The sequence below is a fragment of the Caloenas nicobarica genome, chromosome 5, assembly GCF_036013445.1.
Source record: "Caloenas nicobarica isolate bCalNic1 chromosome 5, bCalNic1.hap1, whole genome shotgun sequence".
Taxonomy (NCBI): Eukaryota; Metazoa; Chordata; class Aves; order Columbiformes; family Columbidae; genus Caloenas; species Caloenas nicobarica.
The window spans coordinates 57,508,575-57,536,529 of NC_088249.1; the positions used below are offsets into that span (position 1 = coordinate 57,508,575).

General features: G+C 38.0%; 1 protein-coding gene across 3 annotated transcripts in view; it reads left to right on the forward strand.

Moving 5' to 3' along the window:
* Positions 1-27,690, forward strand: part of AMPD3 (adenosine monophosphate deaminase 3) — a 32,211-nt gene extending 4,521 nt beyond the window's left edge. For all 3 annotated transcript variants that reach the window (XM_065635399.1, XM_065635397.1, XM_065635398.1), the window contains exons 3-15: positions 1,008-1,203; positions 1,669-1,834; positions 4,150-4,369; positions 6,850-6,979; positions 13,823-14,017; positions 14,264-14,395; positions 15,264-15,427; positions 16,612-16,738; positions 17,574-17,737; positions 19,779-19,899; positions 21,714-21,887; positions 22,994-23,104; positions 24,024-27,690. In XM_065635399.1, the coding sequence (XP_065491471.1) occupies positions 1,008-1,203; positions 1,669-1,834; positions 4,150-4,369; positions 6,850-6,979; positions 13,823-14,017; positions 14,264-14,395; positions 15,264-15,427; positions 16,612-16,738; positions 17,574-17,737; positions 19,779-19,899; positions 21,714-21,887; positions 22,994-23,104; positions 24,024-24,200 (2,077 nt within the window). In that variant the 3' untranslated portion in view covers positions 24,201-27,690. The remainder of the gene's footprint in view (positions 1-1,007; positions 1,204-1,668; positions 1,835-4,149; positions 4,370-6,849; positions 6,980-13,822; positions 14,018-14,263; positions 14,396-15,263; positions 15,428-16,611; positions 16,739-17,573; positions 17,738-19,778; positions 19,900-21,713; positions 21,888-22,993; positions 23,105-24,023) is intronic.
* Positions 27,691-27,955: the final 265 nt, after the last annotated feature.

The following is a 27,955-nucleotide window of genomic DNA, read 5'->3' on the forward strand; positions in this document are numbered from 1 at the left end:
ACAGAAGGGAGAAGAGTCAAGTTAGTTAAATTAAGGTATGACACACTGATACAGGCTGAGACTTTTGGTTTTGAATTGTGCAAGTGAGTTTTCCAGTTGGTATGTTCGTAAACATAAACAAGTACAGAAAGGAAAACAAGATGTTTTCAAACAACTATTTGGTATATCTTTCTACCTGAACTAGTAAGTTTCACTTTTAATTTGGGAAATCGTCTTATAGAAATATGTTCTGTCAAACTGTACCTCAAGTTTTTACAAATTTAACTGTGGGAAGTGGGATATTATATGTATGTTATTTACAGTCCTGCCCTACAGGACTGAAGTATACTTGAAGGACAGTTACAGGAGTACAACTTCTGTTGTTTTCAGTTGCAGTTGATCTAATAATGCCTTTCAAGAATTTCATACTGATTTCAAAGGTGGCTATAAGTACTTGAGAGGATGGAATTTGGTCATATACGAAATCTTGATGTATTTTCTTGTCTGACAACTAGAAGAGTTTTTAAATTCTGCATGTTTTGGGAAGAATTGAAAGTGTGTGTAATAGCATCATAACTTAAAACAACTTACAATATGTAACATTCCATTGTTTCTGTCTGATACTTCGTGAATTCTGATGCTACCAGTCTCTAAGAATCAACTCCTACTAAAGTAAGCACAGTAAATCCATTTTCCTTCCGTACCGTGACTTGCTGAAACTGAATTTATAAGAAGTGAAACAAAACAAACCTTAGTGCATCTTACAGTGATTGTAAATAAATTAAGGCATATTGTATTCCTGTGGAGGGTACATGCAATTGTGTGTAGCATATATAATGTGAAATATATATATATATTAAAAAAAAGCTAAAAGCACAAATATATTGTGACCAATGTTTTTCCTGTGGTATAAGAGATTTAATTTGTAAAATTTCTTCGGGGGTGATTTCTTTGCTGTAGTCAGTTTTCCAGTGCATTTAATGTTTTATACCATGGCTTATTTTATGCTTTATACCATGATTTTTTAGGAAGAAAAGTTTCAAGATGATTCGATCTCAGTCTTTGTCATTACAAATTCCATCTCAGGAATGGAAAGCACCATCAGCCAATCCTGTTATGTCTCCTGCAACGCCAGTTCTTCCAAGTGCTTTTGTGCCAGTCCAAGTGCCATACGATGTCCCAGAGTTTCAGAGAGTTTCAATTAGTGGGGACTACTGTGCAGGGGTAAGAAACCTTCTCCCCCTGCCCTTTCTGTATCTGGTGGGGGGAAATCCCAAACCACAAGTAACTAATATATATAAAGTGTGAAATACCAGTATATTATGGCGTCTGCAGCAAACTCTAAGTTGCTTTGTGAACACATTGATTTGTAAAACAGTTAAAGTCAAGGTTGGGTCATTTTATACTTTTTATCATAAAAAATAGATTGAATAGATAAAAACATAATTAGGTATTAAATGGGTGATACATGGTAGGAGGAAAAAAAAATCGTGTCTGTATCTTTTGCACATTGTATTTGGATGCTGCTTCTGTCATTGGCTTCCTGAGACCTTGGATAAGATCCTTATGGTCAAGCTACATACATTTGGATTTCTGGAAATTCAGTTTCGTTGCTACTGATGTGGATTCAGTTTGTTGCTAAAACTGATGTTTTACTTTTGCCAGTATTTATCCAGGCTTTCCTTTCAGGTTACAGTTGATGATTATGAACAGGCTGCCAAGAGCCTGGTCAAAGCTCTTCTCATTCGAGAAAAGTATTCACGTCTTGCCTACCATCGCTTCCCAAGAACAACATCTCAGTATTTGTGTAGCATGCGAGATGAAAAATGGAAGGTAGAAGATGAAGTGTATCCAGGTGAATATCCTTGTTCTTCTTTTTAAAATACAGAATTAAACTCATGCACTACTGTGATAAAGGTAAATTGAATTTTTGTGATTACCTGAGTCTTTCCCTCTGTAATTTATTCTTAGTAAGTGGTGGAGAATCACTGATGGACCTAAGTTACAAATCCTATGTCTAAGCTGAAACTTTAAAGCTGTCAGAAGCTTAAAAAAAAGTACTAGATGCTCATTAATTATTTTTTGGTGGCAAATGGGATGGTAAGTAGTACACTTGTGTTTGTCCAGGAGAAAGATATATGGGTATGGCTTAAAGTGAAAAGTCATTCCTTCTAATCTTGGCATGCTGAAATAAAGGGATTATGAGCTCATCTAGATTGTAAACTGAAGCATGATACAGACATGCCAGTTGGCAAGCCCTGAGTAATTTCCCAGGCATGGTACACTTACCAGATCAAGACTGGAAGCTGTATGCTCGTAATTGTTGGGCATTCTGCCAGGGTTAATAAACTCCGATCTCTCAACAAGGCGTATTAGGTTGAACATATTCCCCACTATATATGTCACAAATGATACTTGTCACTTAGGTGGGTTGTGTGTTGAAAGCTTTGCTTGTGCATTAAATTGTTTGCGCTGCTAGTTTTTTGGATTAGCCTGTGAGGAGCAACGTTTGGTCTGTACAGATGTGCCACTGTAGCTGTGTCCATATTGGTTGCAATGTATTCTGAGCCATAAAGTGACATTTAAAATCAATTACCCTCTATCTCAGTGGTTGAAAGAAGGTGAATTAACATGTTTTCAAGCATTTCTTATACAGAAGAAGTGTAAAGAGGACAGTATACTGAATATTAAACACAGGAAAGATATTTTGAAACAGCTGCCAGGGAGATATTTCCAAGCTATTATTAGGTTAATAACTTCTTTACAGTTCTGATTTTAAACTTATGACATAAACAAGAAAACCTCATTGCACAGTGTCTTAATTAGCACTAGTTTGAGCTGCATAGTTATGAACATTAGACATAAGAATGGTATCAGTTTGTAACATACATTCAGGTGCCCTAGGTGAATAAAAGGACTGGTTAATTACTTTTTTGGCTTAACAGAACAGGTAAAAGAAGAAATCTCAGTGATAAGATGGAGCCCAAGAATGTAGTTCAGCTGACATAAATGTAGTTGAGACACTTATTTTATGCTAGTTGCATTAGTAAGATATTGTAAAAGAAGCGATGAACACTCACTAGCATGAGTGATAATGCTTGAGTGTTCACTTAAGCTGAATCTCCCTGAAGTACGTATGTTTACCTGATTGTCAGAAAAAAAAAGTAATTTTATAAAGACATTACAAAACTGTACTGAACAAATCCCAACCACGCTTCTGGTACTTTCTGATTTTGGTCATCATCAGAATGCCAATGGGAAAACTAGAGTTGTGTTGTACTACCTCTGGCTTCTGCACTTCTTGGTCCTATTCAAAACATAAAAGTAAGGAGTTTTATTAAAAACAAAACAACCTTCCCACCCCCCCAAAAAAACCCCAGCAAAACCCAAAACAATAAACACAAATAAAAAACCCCACCACATACAAATGAAAAAAAACTCAATCAAAACACAACAAAACCAACCAACCCCCCCAAACCTACAGACCAACCACTGCCTTGGCTAGAGTGAGAAGCACTGAGTTTTAAATTATTACCTGCTCTAGCATGAGTGACGTATATTTACTAATGGTTCAGAGAGAGGAAACAATCCTAGTATGTATGTGCTAGTCTAGCTCAACGGATTGTGGGAAGGGCAGAGGTGAAGCAGTAAGGCACAGCCTGTTCTTTTCTGACTGATGTTTCAATATGAGAACAGCTTCATTACTGTGTGCTTAAATACAAACTTCCAAAATTACTACAGTGAGTCAGAAGGTGAAAAGAAAATAATAAAGGTGGGTATGAAGTCAACAACTGTTTTATTGTTCAAAAATCTCAACTGTACTTTCAGCCATTCTAATTTAAATACTTCTGGAAACTTATTTTGATACTTGTGCCATCATACATTAATAACTAATGGTATTAAATCTATTTATACCTTGGTTCAGAGAAGTCTAATAATATGTAATATGTGAATTAAGGTAGGCACTTATCTTAGAGAGGGACTGCAATTAAAGCCTGTCAGAATAAAGCTGTGTTGTAACAACAGATCTTTTATAGTAGCTGAAAATGTGATTTTAAGGAAAGTATTAAGATCTGCTAGAAATAAGTGTTACAGAAGCAGAAAGTCCTTTTTGTAATTACTCTGCCTTTTGTGTTAGTTCTTCTAAATGTAATGTAAACTTATTTCCAGATTTCCATTCGCCCCCAGAGGAAAATGAAGACCCTTACAATCTTGATGATGCTCCAGACAATTTGGATTATGTTATCAAATTAAAAGGTGGAATTCCCTTTGTTTATGATAACAAAGAAATGATGGAACTCAATGAGCCTCGGAGTCTGCCATATCCTGACCTGCAGACCTACACCCTTGACCTGAGCCACGTTCTTGCTCTAATTGCAGATGGTCCAACGTATGTTTCTCTTTCTTTCTTTGCCCCTTCAGGCTGCTGGTTGCCTTTAGTTTAATACTTCTGACTTTTGTGATATTTAATTTCTTAATGTACTCATTCTATAGTAATGTTTTGTTTTGTGCTTCTCAAGCATTAATGCATCACAGAAAGACTTAAAAGGAAAAAAACCCCACATAAATTTTTTATTTCTTTGGCTTCTTTGTATCAACCATGGCAAAATGAGAAGTAGTTAGCAGAAAAGCAAGAAATTGGCCAAATGTTCCCATTGAAGTCAAATATGACCCAAACTTCTTGAGGCACAGGAACTGAAACTTGAACCTGACCTTTTTTAACTTTGTTTTAGCCTATGCTGAATTTGAGGGTTTTGAACAGTTGTCTGGAATTCCTTCATGTCTGCTCTACTCTTGCTGCATGCAGGGAAACCCTGCATGTGTAGAGCGCACAGAACAGCTCAGCAGCATAAATATTCAGTCTGATTTATTCCAGATGTAAATTAACAGCTCATGTGCTGCAAAACTGATCCGTACATGCACAATCAAAGTAGGTCTGAAATTTCCCAGAACCATCAGACTCCTGGGGAATCTCTATAAAGCAGAAATATAACTACTGTAGTATGGTCACTGACACTCTCATAACAAGACAGTGTCTTTGCCTAGTGCATAAGAAAATGTGCATCCAGTTTTTAAGTTTACTTCCTGGCTGAGGACTGGAAACATCAAGGTTTCAACACCAGGAAAGGAAAAGAATCCATCCTAGGATGGAACAAAGCAGGAACGTGGACTGTTCTTCCAAACTATTTGCCCTGCCTGCCAGCACTGCATTCCTGGTCCTTCTGCCTTTGCGAGATCATAACTTATAGTGTGACAAGTTAGTCACACCTGATGCATTCTTTTCTCTTCAGTCTGTGTCTGACACCTGCAGCACAATGTCTCTGCCTTACACATTGATAATAGCAAAGCAGATGGGCTGAACAGAACTGTCCCATTCCCTAACCACTTTTTCAAGAGCAAAAGCCTGTGATTCCATGAGCTTTATTGGCACTCCTGTTCCAAATCAAAGCTAGCTTGAGTACACTTGTTTGCAGTATGCAATTGGTAAATGCATTTCCAGATTTAGTGTGTTATATTCCAAGACACAAATATTGAGAAGATTAAAAGACAAGGAGGAAAAACGTGAAACAAAAGTCATACCGAAGATGCTTCTTTTTGCAGCTTTTGTTAACAGTCTTTATCAGGAAGCCATAAGTAAGAAGAGCCTTGGTAGGACACGTTAGATCACTTGTCACCTTGGTGAATGTAGGAACAATTGTCTGCTCCTTTCACTTCTTCAGTTTAAGCTTTTGCAGGCTGATTTGCACTCCCTGATAAATATACACAAACCAAAAGAATAAAGTCTTTGCACTAATCCTGTTGCGTAAGCTCTTCATACAGTATTGTTTCCCTGTTTGCAGCAAGTGCTTTCCTGTCATTTATGTCTGTCACACATGGGGCTGCTTTGAGATCAAGAACCCATTGTTCTTTAATCTTCGCTGCTCTTAAACTGCTGAAATCTCACCCCTACTTCTCAGTCTTTGGTCTCTTGAGTAATAGCAGAACCTGATAAAGACTTCCTGCAGTGGGCAAACAGGTCTTGATCAGTATCAGATACAGTGAGACTGTGTTTGAATTGGACTTTCAAATCCATAATGGGATTTGTGTCCCATTGAGGAGAGATTGTCAACAAAAAAGCAGAAAAAAGGCTATTAGATTAATAGTGCTACAAAAATATTGTAGATTCAATAAGAATTGACAGATGGTGAAGAGAAAAACCATGTCAGTGGTTAAAAATAGAATGAGGAACGTAATAGAAGATGAAAGTGAAGACAGAGTAGTAGGCAAGCAGGAATAAAAAAGCATGATTTTTCTAAAAGGAGCACAAGAAATTATTTTGGAAAGAAATGTATTTCTACACAGTATACATGTTTTTAAAGGCATAAAAAACAAAAGTATATCGGATCTTATCTTGGCTTCTTATATTCACATCAAAATCATATAAGCTTTGGGTTATTTTTTTATTCTTATTTTCATAGTGAGTAAGTCTGGATTACAGGTTATTTCTGTTATATATGAGGTGATCTGCTCTATTGAAGGTATAGTGTCAGAGTAGTAGCAATTGACATCACATTTTATTATGGGTTTTATGCTTTCTCTGGTCATCATTACTAAAAGAACTGCAGTTTATGCACAGATACAGTGATAACAATACTTCAAGGGCATAACGTGGTTGTGTAGAGTTCTGTTTGAGATTTCACTAATAACTGGTCTGAAATCATGTTGGATTTTGACTTACATATTTGTTAACCAGTAGGACAGGAAGAATGGATTTGTCTTGGTCTTCATTGAAAATATATTTGTTTTTACTGTGAAAGCTTTCAAGTTCTTTCTGAACTTGAAATACAAGTAGTTTTAAGTTACAGTTAATTTTTGTGTTTTCTTTTACAGAAAAACATATTGTCATCGGAGGCTTAATTTTTTAGAATCTAAATTTAGTTTACATGAGATGTTAAATGAAATGTCGGAATTTAAAGAACTAAAGAGTAATCCCCATCGAGACTTTTATAATGTAAGAAAGGTAAGTGTTAAAAGGATTGAAGGCATGACATTGTTTCCAGCAATTCTGCTTTTCTTATGTGAGGTGCAGATGATATGCATGAAGTGGTGTGTGCATACCACTCAATTGAATTACATGATTTTAAGAACATTAACATTTTTCTGCTTGAGAACACTCCAGGAAAATTAACTTGAATGTAAGTGGGTTAAATGGATTATGTTAAACTTGTGTTCACTTTTTCAGAATCAAAGGGGTTTAATTGTATGTTGATTGCTTTAAAGGAGTGAAACAGAGTTAATCAAATGAAGCTCACTTGGGTTATGAATAAAAATATCCACATTAAGGTATAATTCATTATAATTAATTCACTTAAAGACAGTCAAGTGCATTTTCCTGCTTTCATGTAGGTAAGTCATACTAGACTGTAGCAGAAACAGCTGTATAGATTTTGGATAAAAATTTCACTTGAAAATAGGTGTTTAAATACATTTGAATACATTTCAAAAGAAAAAAAGGCCTCCCACAGAAAACGAATTGAGGGTTCAGGCTGCCATCAGTATCTGGTAAAAAATGTCTGTGAAATATTAAGTAAAAAGATTGTTATTTGAGTTTTATTCTCAGCTGCCTCTCAGATATGCTGGGATGTAATTAGGAGACAGGTAGGGGAATTGAAGACCTGATTTCATTTCCTGACATATTCACACCAAGGGAGCTGCATTCTCTTCAAAGCATGGAAGCAACAGTGTTACGCTGCTTCGTTTGCTTCCCTTTCCTGAAGTTAGAGGAAGTTGCTGGAGAGATAATGCTTCAGTTTGACAGGTGAGATTTCTTCACAAAGCAGTAATTGTTGCTGGTGTTTTTAACCACTTCAGGTCCATTTTGCATTGTTTCTATAAGCAGCTGGACGAGGCAGTCCTTATTTTGTAACTCCAGGGTTTAATCCTTCCTGTTATGTTTTGGTTAGTGCTAGCACATCAAAAAGTCCTTTCGGATTTTCTCTGTGGTGTCCAGTGTGTTGGCTACTGAATGTTTGCTACTATTGTGGTAATAAACTGTCAAATACAAAATCTGCTAAACGAAAATGTTTGTTGAGTGTACCCCTGTCTATCACAAGGCTAGAAGCAGATGGGTTGTTAGGTAAATTCTAATGAATTTCACACTTTTATCTGTTAAGCGTATGAATTGGAGGATCTGATAGTTAATACACTGGAGCAGGACTCAAGTGGCAGAGCCTCAACTCCTAGCTTGACAGTTTTCTTGCATAACCCTGGACAAGATATTTACTCCATGTCATATTCACATAAGACACTTCACTAGCTGACAGAGACCTAATTAAAGCACATGGTGACTGAGAGGTGTGAAGGACAGAGGCGTGGATTGGGTAACTGCCTAGACAATCAATTTGATTACTGAGAAGCTGTAATTAACAGGATTGTACTTGCTAAGTTCGGCTTCTGATTTAAGAGCAAATGTTCAATGTCTCTGGGCATATCTTAAATATTTTCCAATTATCTACTATTAAATAAGCCAATCTACAAATGGATTCATGTTCAAAAGCACAAAATGTGCATCACTTCCCCTATGGCAATGCCCAAATTCAAGAGAGCAAGAACAAGCTTTCTCTTCTCTGGCAGCGATCATTCCTACTGCTAGTTACTACTTTAAAATTTTTGCTGCACAGAGTTAACGTTGCTCTACAGTAGTGTTTTTATGAAGCACTCTCTATGGAAAGTAAACTGCATTGTAGATAGAGTTCCTGTAAGCTCCCAGATAATCTGGTTTTCCCTATGTCTTGCTAGTAATGTTTGTATCTGTAACTTCCTCTAATAACAGTATCAGCAGTGAAACTTATAATATGCAACAGACACTTCCAGGGCCTGAATTTTCAGGATGTCTCTCTGTTAGTCAGTTCTAAACAGCGTGTACTGCTCAAAAGGAAAGCAAGAAATAAGATTCACCTCCCAAAAGAGCCATTAGTGAAGTTGTCTATTACATCCCTCAGACACTAGTGTGGAGATCCTGGTACAATCTGTTTGCTTATATAAAAGAGCCAAAGTAATGAGTGGAAAGCGCCGAAATTAGAAGTTACGAATGTAGTGGCAAGGTCAATCAGTGAACATGTATTACTGCATTTAGAAAGGTACCAGTAGAAAGCTGGCCAGCATTATTTGCTGGCATGACAATCAAAGGTTTCTGTTTTCTCTTTTGCCTTTTCCCTGCACCCTTCCCCACCTTTTTTTTTTTTTTTTTTTTTTCCTGGTTTAACAGGAGTTCTCCTCCAGTAAGCTTATCTATTTAATAAATTCCAAGATAAGGCTCCTATTAAATAAAGGAAATGTATGTGTGTATCTTACATAGTGGGCTTAACCAGAATGCAACCAAAGATGTTTTGCACTGATTAAGCTGGAACTGGAAAATTGCCCTTTAATAACTAGACAAATACTTTTGTAGACAGACAAGAATCCACAGGTGGTAAGACAGCATGGCTGGCTCCACTTGGCTCCCCACAGGAGGTGGACAACTGTCTGTGTAGGAGAACGCTAACTTTAGAGAAGGCTCTTCAGTCTGCCATCAGCAGGGCTCTCTCCCCTTCTCCAGCTGATGCAGAGCAAAGTGCAGTCAGCACAGATTCTCCACGTAACTCCTGGGTTGCCTGCGTTAGGGATGAAATTAAGTAGTAAGAGTCGTATTCTGCCCACAGGCTCACAGGCACAGATGCTGAGCCTTGTGTGGCAGCAGAGCTTGGCCTCAGGCCAGGGTAGCTGCAAACAATGTAGCTTCTAGAGTGGCGTTGCTGCTGTGAGATACCATTTGGTCTAGGTCGTTACAACACTTATTTTTTTTTTTTGGTATTGGTTAGACAAGAGGAAGTAAACTCTAGCTTTTGTTTGTGTCCACAGGGTTGACATACCACTTGTTATTTCTAAGAAGGGAAGTTAAAGTGGGTTTATATACTTCTTAATTTGGTATTTTGTGAGATATATAGAATTGAATTCACAGATGTCTGCTTTTCAAATGTATTATTTAAAGCTTCGTGAGTGAACAGCGAATCTATACCTTAGCTTCCCTGAGGTTGCTTCTTTTTTATCTTTTTTTCTTTTCATTTTTTCTTTTTTTTTTTCCTTTTTTCTTTTCCTGAAACAGGAACTTTGGCTTAGGGCATACAGCTGAGGTTTTGCTCCACTAAGGGGAAGTTGGGCTGGAGTGACATTGTAACAAATTTGGAAATGCAGTAGAATGTTTGCAAAAAGAAGCAAATAGACCTTGTGGTAGGGGCTTTCGTTATTCATGGCCCAGAAAAGCCTCAGCTCACTTCATGTATTGTATGAAGAACAAAATAATAACAGCTTAAAATGGGACTGGTTTTGTCCTTTTTTGGGAGAGGGAGGAGGCAAGGGGGGCATTTGTCACTCTTATATGAATTCAGCCTGTTCAAATTCTTTTAGTAGATGCCTTTCATAATAAACAACAATGAAATTAGGATCAATTTCTTAGCATGACAATATTTCAAATAAAAATTATAATTAAAAATATCTGTAACCAAATCAGACTATATAAGCTATGTCTAAGGATTCTGTGTTTTGATGCTTCATTTAGATGATAGCATTGCACCCTGAATTGTGAAAATGCACAAAAGCAAACATACTAATTATGTGCTAGGGTAGGTCAAAGCTCAACTCATTAAAACCTTCCAAAAAGTTGCATTGCTTCTAAAAAACAATGAAGAAAAAGCTACGTAGTACTCTATAAGACTCTTGTTGTTACTGAAGTCGCTGCTTGCCTAAAGGTCAAAATATACCTGGTAGTTAAAAATGGTACGCAAAGCACTGCATATTCTCTGGAAAAAGCACCAAGAAAGTCTTTTTACTCTTTCAAAATAAATAGATTTAGGGAGAGGGAGGATTAAAAAAAAAAAAGGAAAGAAATAAGAAAAAAAAAGGAAATGTGGGTTCTAAGAGAATAAGGCGGACGTGTTTAGCTCTGCTGTAGAGCTCTGTCAGAGTTGCTTGTGGGGCCTGGGGAAGATTTCACAGGAGCTTACTGAATTGCAGGGGCACACTTGAGAAAATTATTTCTCAAAGGGAAGCAGGACTTTAAAAGAAATAGAGTTACTACTGTGCCACGTGATCCTTGCATACAAACAAAAAAAAAGACACAAGATGTGTCCTTGCTTTCTGTCCTTGCCCTCCTCACAGTGGTGAATTCATGTTGATTTAAATAAAGAGGAAGTGGTGGGGGTTTTGTTTGTTTGTTTTTCAAGACTCATCAATTCCAGTAATGGAGTCACCACTGGAACTACTGCATTCTGAAATTCAATAAACTAAACTTATTCAGATTCCCTACACCTGGTACCCTATCCTTACGACTTGCTTTTCCTGAATGTTTAGAGCTTATAGGGCATCTGTTAACTGTTGTTTCACTCTCCCATATGAGTTGACTCAGCCCAGTAGTTTGTAGTATTTCATTGGCCCAGGAAGAGTTTACAGTAAACAGTTTGTTTCTAAACCAGAAGACGCTTATTAATGTGAGTAAGCATATATATAATGCGCTTGGGTTCAAATGTCCACACAAGTACTCTGAGGAGTGTAACACAATATGCTAAGTGGAGCTGGTTTTACTATTTTGGACACAGCGTTGTTTTCTGTGCATTAGTAATGTACTTCACGTTGTGCACTTTGGGACGCTGACATGTTTCTTGCTTTTTCATTTAACTTTAAAGTGGCTAGCATATTTGAACTAGGCAGTGATTAACAATTACATATTAATCTTTAAGATTCAGTTTATATCCTGGTCTTTAGCTGTGCTATTAGGATTCACATGGAGGTAGATTTACCCTTAGAAGGCTGCAACAACTTCTGTATGTATAAACTGCAAATTAAATGACTATATGTGCCAAGTAAAACAGTGGCATTTCGGTGGACTGTCATAGCATAGGCTGAGGTTTACATCGCAGCAGTATGGCTGTTACTGTTTCAGGTGCTCTGTGACCTGTTTCCTACTGACCATTTAAAGAGGATCAGGATGTCAACTACTTCTGTTGGTGGAATCTGAAAGCTGCAGATGTAGTCACTATGCAAAGGGAACGTGCTGGTCTCACTTTGTACGTGTCCATATTTCAGTTTCCTGGACAGAAGATTCCTGGACGAGAATCCCAGCAGAGATGTAGGGCCAACGACTCCTTATAGCTGGTTTATCTGAGGATTCCTTTTGGTGTGACATCCCGCATACAGGCTACGCAGCTCTTGATGGGAGTGTATCCCTGGGAATGCCAGTTACTTGCATTTTTAAAAGCGCAGTGCCATGGGTTCAAATGGTTCCAGTGTAGTAAGTGTCTTTAGGAACTTGTATCTAACGTCAGCATCTTTGGATCTTGTTACGTCGTTGCTTGTGAGATTGCAAAGCCCACTCTCTGCCTCATGGTCTCTTCTGGATGTACAGATACTTGTATACAGTTGATCACATTAACTCTCAAATTGCACCTTTGAATGTAGACAGCACTGTGGCTTCTGGATGGGCTGAAACTGCTTCTGCCAGGGTTTGGCAGTCTGGGCTTGAAGGCAATGTCAGAGTCTTGTCAAGCTGTCCCCAGGGCCTTTGTGCTCATTATGTGTCAACTGTGAAATCTAATCAGAACAGTGTTTTGGTTTGGTTTTAAATTTATAAGAATTTGTTGGTAGGGTAATTTTGTGTTTGCCTAGGCCATGCATTAGGCTGTTTTGTTTTTCAGTCAGAATTTCTCAAGGAAATTCAAAGCAAATGGACCCTGGAGTAGCAGCTCTGCTGTTCCACACACTGGATACTGCTGTGCCATTAGATTCCTTAAGGGCCTTATCCTAGCTAAGGCCTATTCTTCCCTGGCAGGTACTTGGTCCTTAGAAACTTCAATAAGTATTACCTGCCTTTTCAAACAAGAAGTTGTCGGGGAATATACCTGGTTTTCTTCTGTTCTTTATCGGTGTAGTTAATAAACCCTTGACTGCAAGAAATTTTAATGGATTCATTTTTACATACCTGCTGGAGGTACCTAAGGAATTGTACACACCGAAGAGAAAACTTAAATTGATAGACAAACCCTTAAATCTCATTAGTTGTTTCTTTGGATTATGTTCTAATATAGGCTGCTCAAAGAGCAGTGCAAGCTTCTGAGCAAAAGAAAAGCATACCTGTGGAAACCATTTGGTTCTGGTCAATTATTTTAAAAAATGGGACTTCAACAGAAAACTGAAGGAGTACTCCCAGCTCTTCCATGGAGCTTGCACTTCCCTTAGTGTGTGAAGAGATCTGAACAAACTAAAAAAATCTGTCAGCATTATGAGTTGCTGTATTATATAAGCGGAAAAAAGAAGTGACAAAAACTCTCACATGTACATTTTGCAGGTCTAGTCACCTAAGGTGTTTCATGTGGTTGAAATACAAAAATTAATTATGCTTTTGGAAATGGCTGAGAATTCCAGGTCCTTTCAGTCAGAGAGGATGGTTATAACTGCAGTTTATAACTAGAAGGACGTCATTGATTCGTGGATGAACTCAAAGGATGTTAAAGGATCAGAGTGTCCTTTAAGGAAGTGTCAAATTTAATCTGAACCCAGGTTCTGTGATTTGCACTTAAAATAATGTATCTTGTTGAAAATTTTCTTATTTAAATAGGATACTATTAATTGAGGGCTAATTTATTTGTATTTCTGCTTATTGAGTAACTCCTCCAAAATCTTCAGGTTCCACAACATTTTGACTTGCTTAGGCACTAATCCATTTGTTACTTAAGGAATATTTTAGAATGCTTTAGTCATTGTTGTCACTGACATGGATACTTTGCTTATTTGTGTATATGGAGGATGAGCATGAATGACCTTTTGCTTTCAGGTTGATACTCATATCCATGCTGCTGCGTGCATGAACCAGAAACACTTGCTGAGGTTTATTAAGCATACGTATCAAACGGAGCCTGACAGGATTGTTGCAGAGAAAAAGGGCAGGAAGATGACTTTAAAGCAAGTCTTCGAAAGCCTTCACATGGACCCTTATGACCTCACTGTAGACTCTTTAGATGTCCATGCAGTAAGTCTATTAAAATGACAAAGTAAAGGAGAAAAAGCCAAGTTTTCTGAGTGTGAAATTCTGGTTTCTACAGTTTTTGCATGATAACTTACTAAATCTGAATTTGAAATCACGCATTACTTCGCATGTTTGAAGTAAGCTAGCATAGGCTTTCTGTTTTCTGTGCTTTTTATTTCTAGGCAATTTAATTTATAAACTATTGTGTGTACTTAAAACCATGGTTATTTGGGTTTTTTGATCCTCCAGGGTCGTCAAACATTTCATCGATTTGACAAATTCAATTCCAAGTACAATCCAGTTGGTGCCAGTGAGCTGAGGGACTTGTATTTGAAAACTGAGAACTATATTGGTGGTGAATATTTTGCTCGTATGGTCAAGGTAAATAAGTTTCAAGCTCTCCTAGCGGTAGAGAAATGAAGACTTTAAAAGATTTGTGATGTTGTTATTGTATCTAGAGCTAATACTATGCTTAAGTGATTCCAAGTATTGGGTTTGCTCTAGGAATTCATCAGAGACAGACACTGCTAAGTCAGCCACTGCTGCTTTCTAAACAATTTGGAGTTAGAAACTCATACACGTAACCTGTGTGAGAGTTCAAAGCAGAGTTTTGTGCAGTTTCAAGCTAATGGAGAGCAGCCAAGGGTCAATTCACTGGCTTAATATTTTGTTTGGATGTAGTTGGCTAGTGGTAGCTGCCAGGGAAGGAGGAGATAGGGAAGTGCCTCTGCAGAAATCTACACCTGCACATGCATGCACAGCCTTCAAATTAATTCCTTACAACAAAATAAGTAGTTTTCATGAACTATGTCAGCTCTTCTTAGATGTGTAGAAGTGCTTGTCTAAAATTAATAGTCTTAAAATTTCTTCTTACCATGGATTCTAGGTCAGACTCTCCATTGGTCTGCATATTTTATGTAGTCATTTACTACGGTTTAAATAATATCATTCTGATTTACCGATTTTAAATATATGTCTTACAAAGGTGTTAGTAATAACTGCACAAGAATATTGTCCTCTAAATCTAGGTGTTACAGTTAATTATACTCAAATGATATCTGAGATAGCTTGCGAGTAGAATATTTATATGCCTAAAATAAAATCAAGGATTAATAGACAAGAGACCCCCATTATCTTTAAAGGGTGATAATACAGTTATGTCTAGTCTGAGGAAAATACAATAATATACTACTAGCTGTAAATGATCTTCAGTGTCCATATTAAAGCAAATATATTTATTACTTAATAGGAAGTAGCCCGTGAACTAGAAGAAAGTAAGTACCAGTATACAGAACCCCGCTTATCCATTTATGGACGGTCTCCAGATGAATGGCTGAACTTGGCAAAATGGTTCATTAAGCATAAAGTTTATTCCCCTAATATGCGCTGGATAATTCAGGTTCCCAGAATCTAGTAAGTAATCAGGAGCTCTTGGTAATTTTAATAGTTTGAAATCATACCAATGATTTGTTTTAATTTCTGATATTTTTAGAGGGTTTATGAGCTGTCCTGTAGTTCTGTTTATAAGCAACAGCCTGGGAAATTTCTTCTTGACCATTGCTGCAGTTTTCCTGACAGTCTGGGGGTGGAGGACAGGAGATGGGGTTTCAATCTACTCTGTATGAAGCTATGCAAAAGCTACTATGAATTATTTGTAAGCCTGAAGATACTTAACCAAAAATTACAACTAGGTGAAATTAAGCTGCTTTCAAAGGCAAATTAAAATATAAATTACCAATGAAAATAAACCAACTCTTGAATACCATAAGGGAGTAGAAAATGCTCTGTAAAACTGTTATCAAACTTCCTCAGGATCAGTGACTAAATGACAGTGAATTTGGAAACGCAGCCCAGATTACTGATTTGCAAGCTTATATCAAGATGAGTTTTTCTTAGTTTTTAAGCATTCTTTCGGACTTTATTCAATGGTTCTTTTTTCTAATACTGTATATTGTAATATAGTCTCCCATGACAATTGTCAGCCTTAATAGCAGAGCATCATGTTTTGAAATGGCATAGTTGGAATATGAGTAGAGAAGGAGCTGTCATGGTCAGATATATCCCGTGGAGAGTGTTTATCATTAGGGAGAAAATTTCTCTCCTTTGATTTTTTTTTTTTTTTTTTTTTTTAAATGTACATAGTGAAGTCAACACTTTCATTAAGTCATGCACTCAATGACACACTGAAGTATTTTCTGAGAGGCTCACTAAAGCAAAACATTCTACTTTCATTTGGAGTGGTCAAAACTTTAGAAAACAGAAACTTTCACGAAAGGCAATTCCTTATCTCCTGTATTAGTACTTGGATTGCTGGGAGAGGGTGACTGTTCTTGAGACAGCATCCATCCACCCCTGCATACTGGCTCTATTTTGGGAGCACATGAGAGCTTCAGCAGAGCCTGGATGAAGCAAAATGCCAGGCAGTGCAGGAAACAGGACATAGAGACATACCCTGCCCTGACAAAAACTGTGAATTTTTGAATCCTGGTAGAACTGAAGCTGTAGAATATGCACAAATAACAGAAAATATGAAAGTGGAGGAAAAACATAAACTGATTAAAGAACGGTCATGACTGTCTATATTTTTTCCCCTTCAGTGACATATTTAGGTCAAAAAATATTCTGCCTAGTTTTGGGAAGATGTTGGAGAACATCTTTGTACCTTTGTTTGAAGCAACAATCAATCCCAAAGACCACAAAGAATTGCACCTTTTCCTCAAATATGTAAGTATGTTTGGATTTTCTGTCTCACATGAAATGGATCCTCTCTTACTCATAAATGTTGTTTGTCCACAGCTGTTTCCAGACACTAAAAAAGCTTCCTCATCCATAGATTACTTGTATCATTGTTTTAAAGCTCTGACGTACAATTTAATAAAAGCCTGGCCAAGGTCCTGCTGTCAAATAGTTGCAATTTATTTCCTCTGAAACAGCTCAACAGCTATTTATTTGTCCTCTCAATAAAGAATGACCAAAAACCGTTCGCATGCTCTTGTGCAGAGGGAAGACTGAAATCCAGGATGTGTACTTCGAGCTTGCCTTTGGGACTGGCCTCCCAAAAGGAGGCAACTGAAAGGAAGTGTTGTGTAGCTCCTGATGGGACTCAGGAGGGAGGTGGGGATGTAGCTGCTGGGATGTGATTAATGGAGACATTTCTGAATATTTCCCAGATCAGAACCTCGAGGTTTTTTGGGAGCTTCTGGCCTTCAGCTGCTGTTGAAATAACAAAGCAGATGAGTTTAAAGGATTATAATCTGGATCTGAGGGAGTCTTATAGGCCTATGCCCCCCACAGGAGTCTGAAGGCTTTTGTACACCTGGGCCTCCTATTTGTCTCAGAATGAAAAAAAAAATGGATGAAACTTCCTTTGAGAATGCACATTATTCCTGCTGTCTGCCTGCCATGGTAGGAGGACAGAGCAGCAGGACTGCTAGCAAACAGAGGGAAACGAAGAAAGAGGACTAGATGCTTTGTACGAGCAAGTCCTGAAGCAAGAGTAAGTAACATTGAAGTTTGCTTCTTGAAAACACTCTTTTCTGTTCATCTCTTCTCCCACCAGGTGACTGGCTTTGACAGCGTTGATGATGAATCCAAACATAGTGGCCATATGTTCTCTGACAAGAGCCTTAACCCTGACCTCTGGACCAGTGAGAAGAATCCCCCGTATAGCTATTATTTGTATTATATGTATGTGAACATCATGTTGCTAAACAACCTTAGGAAGTAAGTAGTCATTTTTCTCTTCTACAAGCTTCCCAGAAAGAAAAATCAATAATCTCGTCTCAATTTAAGTCAGCGTCTAGATCTTATATCTTTTGAAGCAAAGGTTAGCTTGAATTGTTTTAAAAGGTCCAAGAGGAGCACGACTTATTTGAAAACATTAACTGCAAAAGGAATTAAAACGAAATATTCAGAAGTTGCAAAGGCATCAGATTAATATCTTGGTTTGACACTTCTGTGTATTTTTGTTTTGTGAATTCCTTAAACATGAATATATCAAACAAAACAAAAGAATTGAGTTGTTGACCTTTGCTTGGATTCACAGTGCATTTCCAAATATAATGTACCTCTTTGGTAGCTCGCTGTCTCCTGGTAATTTAATAGATAGAAAAGTTATGTTGTGAAATACTGGTTTAAGGGCTGCTGCTGTTGTCAAAGATAGCCAAAGGAGGACAGAATTATAAACTGCACATCTAGCTAGCTTACTTCAGCATGCTTGTTGACTCACTCAGTTCAACTACTTTTGAGACTGATGTCTAGGCAAGTAATGCAGAGACTTATGATACTGAACGTGATATCATGACTGTAAAAGCAGATTCTGGCATCAAGCTCATTAAAGCCTGAAATTCAACTCGAGGTTATGCTCCTGACTGCGGCTGACTCACTGAGTGATCTGCACAACTGACTCTAATTGAGGCACAGTGAGGTTATCTATGATATCACAGTGTCATCACTTACCTTGCAAGGATTTGGTTCATTATTATTAATATAACTTTTGGGATTTTCTTATGGGAGGTGCACAGATTTGTCATTTTAACAGGTCTTATCCAATTTAACTTTTAAAATGTTACTTCTTCTCTCCGACTGCTACCTCAAGCATTTCTGTCTCTACCACTTTATATAATTGAAACTTTTAAAAACATCCACCTTAAATTACCTCGTACCTGCAACAAACAGGCCTCGTTGTTAGTTTTAGTTCTGTAACAGAAAGTACACGGTACAGCAGAGATCTAAGTCATCCCTTTCTCCTGACTTCCTTATTGTTCTCTGTAGGCTACATTTTTTTCTTTTCCAAAGACAGAGATTCTGTCAGAAGTTAAGCATTTCTTTTTTATCTCAGGATCATTTCAACTACTGATTGAAAATCTCCCTAGATAATCATTAAATATTCTTTACAGCTAGGTGAGATAGTGACACAATTCATTAGTGAGTCAGTAAAAATGTTCACCCTGTTAAACATACCAAGTATTTGGGGCACCACAGCCAGTCCATTACGAGACTCTTTTATTCCTTTGGTAGCATTAGAGAGCTCAGTAAGGATGGATTACATCCTCACATCCATTTTCAGGAGAAACATTACTAAACATCCATCCTAGAACTACCTTATACTTTAGCAGTCCTTGTTGAAATTGTTTTGAACATCTCCAACTACTTACGGGACATTTGTCTGCACTGAATAAGAGGGTTTATTATAACCTAAAACCCAGCACATTTTTAATATAGATGATAAAAATAAAATGGTTCTAGAAATTGTAGTGTGAAGTCTAGTGTAATTAGTAATGCTCCCAGATGATCTCAGTGCTGCTGCGGGTGTGGTTTTGTGCTACACCTCATCGGTGAGGCGGCAGGTTGTCAGCACACCGAGCAGTGCCACTAACTCTTGGCAATGGGCTTCCACTTCTTCCCTCATTCTGGCTCTAGGAATTAGGCAGCCACAGGGTGCACCAGTTCACTGAGCTTTTCACCGGCCAGTTCCCTCCACTGAAATCAGTTCAATGACTGCTCCCCAGTAACTAAACAGTTGCTAAATGAGATGTAACTGGAGAAGGAAAGAAGGAGGAAGACACAAATATGCCAAGTGGTGAAAGGGGCTTGGGTAGAGGGATCTGCCCCTTTTGACAGCAGTTCACAGGTAGGCCTGATCAGATGTCACATCAAACGATATGAGAATGTGTAACTTTTTTTTTAAATTGCCATATTAATGATAATTAACAGATGAAGAACAGAGCATTTTTTTAGTGGAATCTGCTTTTAATCTCCTCAGGGAAAGAGGCATGTGTACTTTTCTGTTTCGACCTCACTGTGGAGAAGCTGGGTCTATCACACACCTTGTATCAGCCTTTCTGACAGCAGACAACATTTCTCACGGACTGCTCTTGAAGAAGGTATTGCTTGGTTGCTCACCTAAACTAATCCCTGTCTGCTTAGACATCAGTCTAGTTCAAACAGAAGTCAACAAATTGACTTTATCTGGGCATCCCAAAATTAATTTTCATAGCAAGGCACGAGTAACTCTTGGATCAGAAATAAATAAGCTCAGCTGAACTTCCTATTTCTTCTACAAGCTACAAAAATACAGCTTTTCCTAAGTGAATGTTTTAAACCTATGTCTTTATAAGGAAGATCAACTGTTCAGATATGTCAAAGACTTGGTGGCACCCATTTTTGGTTACTCCAAGCAGAGCTAAAATTACATGGAAAAAACTGCGTAGACTTGTTACTACTCACAGAATCACAGAATCACAGAATGTTAGGGATTGGAAGGGACCTCAAAAGATCATCTAGTCCAATCCCCCTGCCAGAGCAGGAAAACTTAGGTGAGGTTACACAGGAAGGCGTCCAGGCGGGTTTTGAATGTCTCCAGAGAAGGAGAATCCACAACCCCCCTGGGCAGCCCGTTCCAGTGCTCTGTCACCCTCACTGAGAAGAAGTTTCTTCTCACATTTAAGTGGAACCTCTTGTGTTCCAGCTTGAACCCATTACCCCTTGTCTTACTGTTGGTTGTCACCGAGAAGAGCCTAGCTCCATCCTCGTGACACCCACCCTTTATATATTTATAAACATTAATGAGGTCACTCCCTGGTTTAGGTCCCAGAAAAGTTTAAGGAAAGCTTTAGTCTCTTCTGTACAGGGACAAAGCTCATTTTCCCTTACTGGCATCCCTGTACTTCAAGGTTAATTCAGAAGTTCATTCAGGTTTTGATTATTTATATCTAGAGTAACTGGGATCACTTGATGAAGAAATATAACATAGCTGTATAACATAGCACTATTTTATATACAACTTGATTGTTATGACAGGACAAACGTTACGATTCCCGGTTAATAAAAGCCACCACACGACTCATCCCCAGGCCACCATTTTGTAATTAAAATAATTGGTCAGTGGGTGGCAGCCTTGCACTGAATTAATTGTCATTTTTTGGAAAGAGTTCTCTTGTAAGTTGGATTTTCTGGTTAATGTTGGAAAATTCTCTCTGTATTTTTCAACATATCCAAGAACAAAGAAAAATTTTGCCTAAAATCACATCTGATGTTATGCTCAGAACCACTAATTCCTAAAATTAGGCCAAGACAGAGTTGTACTAAGGCTGTATGTGACCAAAACATTCTCCTCTTCACTCTGTCCCCCTTAGCCTGGTGCAATAACCTGGCATAGCAGATAATAACAACGGCACTTGTTAGGTTCACAAGTTGGTTAAGACTAAAATTGTCATAAAGATGAGATGACCACAGGTTATTTATATTATGTGCAACAGGAAGACACAACTTCTAATAAATTAAAACTTCTGCTCCTAAAATTTACCTATTGGATTGCAGTTTGGAAAATAACAAATTGCTTAGCAGTTCTTACACATCTACTATCAGTGACTTCCAGGTTTTGGGGAAAGGTATGCAGTTAGTATCAAGCACAGTGCCCTTAGTAGTCATATATACTTACTAATCTACAGCAATATTAGTAATAATATTTTTTAAAAGATGGCATATGTTGAAGAATGTGAATTATTTTTATAAAGATCAGTAACATTTAAAATTCAGACTTCTAAATATTTTCTGAAGAAGTCAGAGTTTAGTGTCAACCTAATTTTTTTTGGTCTTAGTCCTCCCTCTGTAATGCTGTTTCCATTCTATCCAAGAGAAGTCTTTTTTTTCATTGTCCCATGGTACTATTAAATGCTGACTGTGTTTTGTTTTGCAGAGTCCTGTCCTCCAGTATCTTTATTATCTTGCACAAATACCCATTGCTATGTCTCCACTTAGTAACAACAGCCTGTTCCTGGAGTACTCAAAAAACCCCCTGCGGGAATTTCTCCATAAGGGACTTCATGTGTCTCTCTCCACAGACGATCCTATGCAGTTCCATTATACAAAGGTAAGAATTGCACAAAGCACCGAATCTGGCAGCAGTACCACATAGGCCCAGAATGACCCCAAAGCTATTTTATATCATTGCCTAGGATATAAAGTTTCATGTCTTTCCGTCATTTCATTCATTATTACTCCTCATTCTCAGTCTACTACTCACTGTTAGGTTTCAGAGGGAAATGTCTGATTTCCTAATTATGTTTCTTTTGTACTCTTGCCTCTCCAGTGTTGGCTGTTGAAGTATAGAATGAAGGATGAGGCTGGAGGGAGGTTTGAGCCTTCATAAACAATCCTCTAGAGTGCCAGGAAAGTCCAGTTTCCTTACTAATAAATCTGGGGAAGTACATTACAAAACCACCATGTGGAATCTCTGAAGATGACGTATGAGCTGTTTGCTCTGAACTGAAAGTGATTCTTGCCCTTGGGTGGCCCGGCAGGATAGAAATGCCTGGTCGCTGGGTTTGATGCCTCACTTCTGCAGTTGGTGCTGACTTGAGTCACGCTGTGCCTCAGGGTGGCCTGTGCGTTGCTCAGCTGCCTGTGCTCTGCGGACAAGCTGAGCTCTGGTGTACTCCACCCAGGCTTGTTCTGGCCCGTGATGCGCCTCTGCCAGAAGAGACAGAGCTGCTGTGGGGGATTTCTGCGCGGAGCTAACGCAGCACCAGCCCAGTTACACATAGTGTGGAAGATCCGCAGCTGTGACAGCCCCCTAGAGTCAGACCCAACCTCCTTGTGTTGGACAGTCAGAAGGGAGAAATTGCCCTGCTGTCTATGTACATACTCATTAAAGATTTAGGACTAGATCCTCCAAGGTGTTCATATACCCTGGGATCTCATTTGAAATTGCCTAATAAATGCCTCTAAGGATCTGGACTGCAGGCTGCAATTTCTTAGGCTAAGATAACTGGATACCCAGTGCCTGTAAATTATTTAACAGTCACCCTCGGGAAATTTGAAAGAAACAATTCTGTTAGTAATTGTGATGTTAAAGTGTTAAACCTCTAATTTTTCACAGCTATCTAAAGAGCATGTATAAATTCCTTAATTAGTAATGAGTACATATCCCCATTTACATTTTATTTACATATAATATTAAACATTTTGGTGACACAGGAAGCTCTCATGGAAGAATATGCTATTGCAGCCCAGGTGTGGAAACTAAGTACCTGTGACTTGTGTGAAATAGCAAGAAACAGCGTATTACAGAGTGGATTGTCAGATAAGGTAATTATGCCTGAAAAAAATCTCCTTTGGGAATATTAGGGCAAGTAGGAACTGAGAAGCCTTTAAATTCAATAGTAGGTGCTTTATGTGATGGATTTGTGCACATCCCTATCCTCTTTTCCAGAAATATTCAAGAACTATCTGCTATACAGTCTTACATTAAAAAAATATTGATGTTAAGTTTTTTTCTCAAGAGCTTTGTTTTGGAATTGCCCAGACATGCAGAGAGCCAGGTGCCTGTTTACATTCAGTTCTGTCTCCAGTCCCAAACCTTTAATTATCCCTTGGCCAGTAATTTTATATATGGTGGCTTGCATTGAGTAAAAACAAACTGCATGTCATAAGACATGTTTTTGCCTAGAAGGGAGTACTACAGAAAATATTCAGGTTTAGACAGGCAGTCAGATAAGATTAAATTAATGTTTGGCTTTAAAATTCTATACATACATGGCTTTCTCTAGGACTTATTTTAGAGCATCCTCTCTTCTATGGCACTTCCAAACATTCCTCTCAAGGAGCTGGTATGTGAAGGGGCTTTAGAAGTATAGTCTGTTGTTTCTCCCAATATTCTCTAGTGACAACTACTAATTTTTGTCTCATGCAACATTTAATTAACAGGAGAAACCTAAGCCTGTTTTTGACCTCTCACATGAAAGATGTAGTAGTGAAGACCAAACACTAGCACAAAGGGTTATAGCCAGCCAGACTGTGTGTGCTGCTGAGTAATTAACTATATATATAAAATTTGGCCTTAAAATCTCCAAAATTGGTTAAGACTCTGTGGTAAAGTTCACTGGCCAGCTGGTTGAAGCTGCTCTTTTGACTTGCACTGGAGTCATTCAAGTAACAAATACTCAGTTATACAATAAACCAAATCAGTTGAACTGACTTCTTCCTTTTTGTTTAATCCCATTCACAGGAAAAACAGAAATTCTTAGGGGTGAATTACTGTAAAGAAGGGCCTGAGGGAAATGACATTCGAAAGACAAATGTTGCACAGATCCGGATGGCCTTCAGGTACGAGACACTGTGCAATGAACTTAGTTTCCTGTCTGATGCTATGAGAACAGAAGAGATTTCTACTCTGTCGAAGTAGTTACAAACTCAAAGAAACCAGAACATTTCACTCCTATCAGGATGTTAATTAACATTGACTCATCTGTCTTTGACGCTACCAAGACATAACTGAACAGTACAGAGAAAAACAGAGTATCTATGGAAGGTAAACAGCATTTGCTGTTAGCATTTACTGCGTTATTCTCATTGCAAAATTTTCAGTTTCTACAAATGTTAGGCTCTAAATATTAAATGCAAACTCAGAATCTTGTAATATTTGTTTCATACTGTGTTAACTGTGCGCTATATTGTAGTTTGGAAAACAACAGAGAATATTCATAGCATCTGTGACATGCACCTTCAGACTCTGCAGATGCTGACAGTGTCCATGCACCTGTTTTTGTCCTGCTGGTCTCAGTAGCAATCACAGCATTTAGCAATTGTAAGTTTAACTCTTTATTCGTTAGCAGTTTGTATGGGGTGCGTAATTTTGAGACTACCCTTTCATTCTGGAGGGTGTTCTGCCAGTTTTTATCTTAATGTTTCAGCAGTTACACTGGAAAACAAGAAAACCCAAAATTTGGTAGTCTTGTTTAATGACTAATTACTTCCTGTTGTCATGTAGGATGCCTGTGACGAACAGCAGATTAATGCTTTTTATTCTAGTAAGTAGAAAACATGGTGTCAAAATCATCACTATTGTACATTGTAATAATGAGTCTAATTATATCATGAAAACTTTGCCTTGAAAGTTGAGAACACTTTTTTATTGCTTTGTAAGGGAAATATGTGGATATGCCAGTTCAAATTAGTTGGAAATTTATGCAGATAATTTTGGTTGCATGTAAAAAGAAATTTTTTACTTGAACAAAGGAAGTGTTCTTATGAATCAGTGGTAGAAACTCCAGACCTGGGTTCTGGTCCTACTTCTGACATATTTTTACACATTTGTGTTCATTTGTATTTTAGTCAATTAGAACTGAATGAGAAGTCAAACTGTCTACTTATGCAGAAGCTAGCCCACTTGAGATATGTCATTTCACGTTATGTTAAACTTTTTATTTATGATGGAGCGGCTAGTAAAATACAGCTACTGGAATATTTATCACTGTCAATCCTTTTTTCTGTTTGGTCATCCTTCTTAAGACAGTACTACTCATTCAGAAAGGATTAAAGGTAATGATGTGATAGTATCTATGTATTGCTAAAGTAATACATAGGGAGGTTTGGCATCTTAGAACAGTAATTCAGAACTAATGCATAAAAAGGAAATCATGAATACTAGCCAATCAAGCCTCACTAGACCTAGAACCCTGCATGTTTTACTACATCGGACACCTCGTGCCACTCTACTTCTTAGGCCAGGTCCTTCTCCTGGGGCATGGGCACCTACATCCTTCCTTTCAAGAGCTGATCGGGTCTCGCTTTCCCTTGTAAGTGCAGCCAGAAGTAGCAGTGGTGACATCACCCGTACCAAACAACCCATGAATGGCATAAATGTATATATGCATTGAAGACATACACTCTTTCCTCAGGCTGGGGCAGTTCAAAGCAATACCTACAATGACTTTTTAAAAAAAAATGTACCTGCTGTCCTGAATGGTGATTGCAGGGAAATGGCACCAAAGTAGGGGAAGAGGGAATTCCCTATTGCTTCCTATAGTTGTGCAGCCCTATAAGAGCCCCATAAGAGAGATTAAACCTAAAGATCCTTAGGCAGCAGCCTGGAAGTAAGGCTGCTCTGAGGGAGACCAAGGCCCAGGAGCAGAGTTCTGGCCCTCCAGTCACTATGACAGCTGGCCAGTGTCATGCACAGGGAACTGCAGTCATTGCATACGTTCTTCATCCAATATACGGTTGCGGACAGGGGATGGGAGACCTGACTTCAGCTCTTCAGTGACCTGGCCTAAGGCCTGCAGTGTTCAACTAGTATTGGAATTCCTTGTGCAGCTCAAAATTGTGTGAAACCGTGCTACACGGCTCAGCTGTATGATAATAACATTGTCCAAATTTCTTAGTCAATAATGCTTCTTGGCCTCACTGTTAGAAACTTTAGCAGCTCATATAATGCATCATCAGGATTGGTGAGTGTAATTTTCTTAGGATGAAGTTTGAAAACAGTGGTTCAAGCATTTTAGCTGCATAAAATGCAGATGTCTTGTTTTCATTAGTACAACTTACTAATAAATTGTTATCAACGTCGTATTGTTTACCTGAGAAAAGCACCTGTGTCCATGCTAAATAAGGAACATGCTTGGTTTGAAGAATTTAAACTGTAAGTATTTTCATGTGATAAACATCGGATTACTTGGGTTGTGTCACCTGAAGATTGCTATTAGTGCTGCTTTTGTTGTCACTTCATTTCTTATTTAGTTTTCTTAATATTATACCAAATTTGTGTATGTTTAATACCTTTTCAGCTTTCCTTACCTCAAACACATCAGGTTCTAATATGTCTGTAGCTCTTATTAAAGCAAAAAAACCAAACTGGATTGGAATATTCAGTTAATGGACAGTAATTGGGATTTTGACAATAATAACAATAACACACAAGTGGCCACGACCACAAGTTCTGCTTTCTGTGCTTCCTTGTGTGATGCTTTTACGGATAAATTGAGCTAATAAGTGTTATATTTAGGGAAACAAACAGACATCCTCTCAAGCTTCCACTACTCTATCTCTTTTGGTCATCTTTTAATTAGGCAAAAGTTATTGATTCTCAAGTTCAGTTCTTAAATTTCAGCTTCTTTTCTTTTTTAAAGTTGCACTTTTGTTCTAAGGTATGGCTGCTCAAAACACCCTTGCAGTCTTAGGATATGTACGTCATGAAGGGCAGAAGCAGTGTTGAAGTGTTACTGACATCTCGATTACTCAAATGCAAGACCGGGCAGTGGCTGACTTTCCACGCCCCCCCACCCCGATCAAGCCTGGTTACACCACAGCTTATGTTTTACTCAAACAGAAAGGGACTAGAAGAACATCCTCGTAGGTGGTGATCATGGCAGGTGTTGCTTCAGAAAGGGAGAATATCCTATTTTCACATAATTTCATCGGTGTTAAGGTTCAAATATTACTCAAGACTTCCTTAAATCTGCTGGCTCAGAGCATTTTATACTTTCATCTAACAATTAATTATGGTTGTTTGATATTTACAACATATCTGAACAATTTCTAGTGACGCTCTTCCATTCTGTTACGTTAGCAAACTTAAGGCATTTGCTCTGCCACTGGATAATACAATTTTTTTCTCACCCCTGAGCTACCTTTCTTCTCATGTAATTGTTCTTTACCTGTGGCTAAACCTTTCTGTTCTGTTTGCCTAGTTAAAATCTATTACAAGCCTGAAAAAGGTGGTAGCGGGCAGGGATGTCTGTAAAAACTGTGTTTTCTTTCTGTGCCTGGGTTAAATGATGTTTATCTTTTGCCTCTTGTGGAAGCATTAAACATTACACTAATAAATAAATTATAAAATAATATGGTTAGGGTTTTTGTATGTGTATACCTCTCAATAAAATTGTAGCTGCTCAAAATCTCTGCATTTATGTATAACTGAAAACCTACACAACTAAACTGTTAGCAGTGCAGAAGACTAAACCAAAACTAAGGTTTACCACAGCATGAAAACAGAAAAAAAACAAACCAACAACAAACAAAAAAAACCCAGTGGAGGTAGAGAAGATAATAAGCAATATTTAGGAGAAGCTAAAAGTTTAACTGACTTAAAGCAATTCTGTGTTAATGAAAACCAACTGTTCTGATTTGTGCCAACAGAAGCCCTGCATTAAGTCCTGCAGT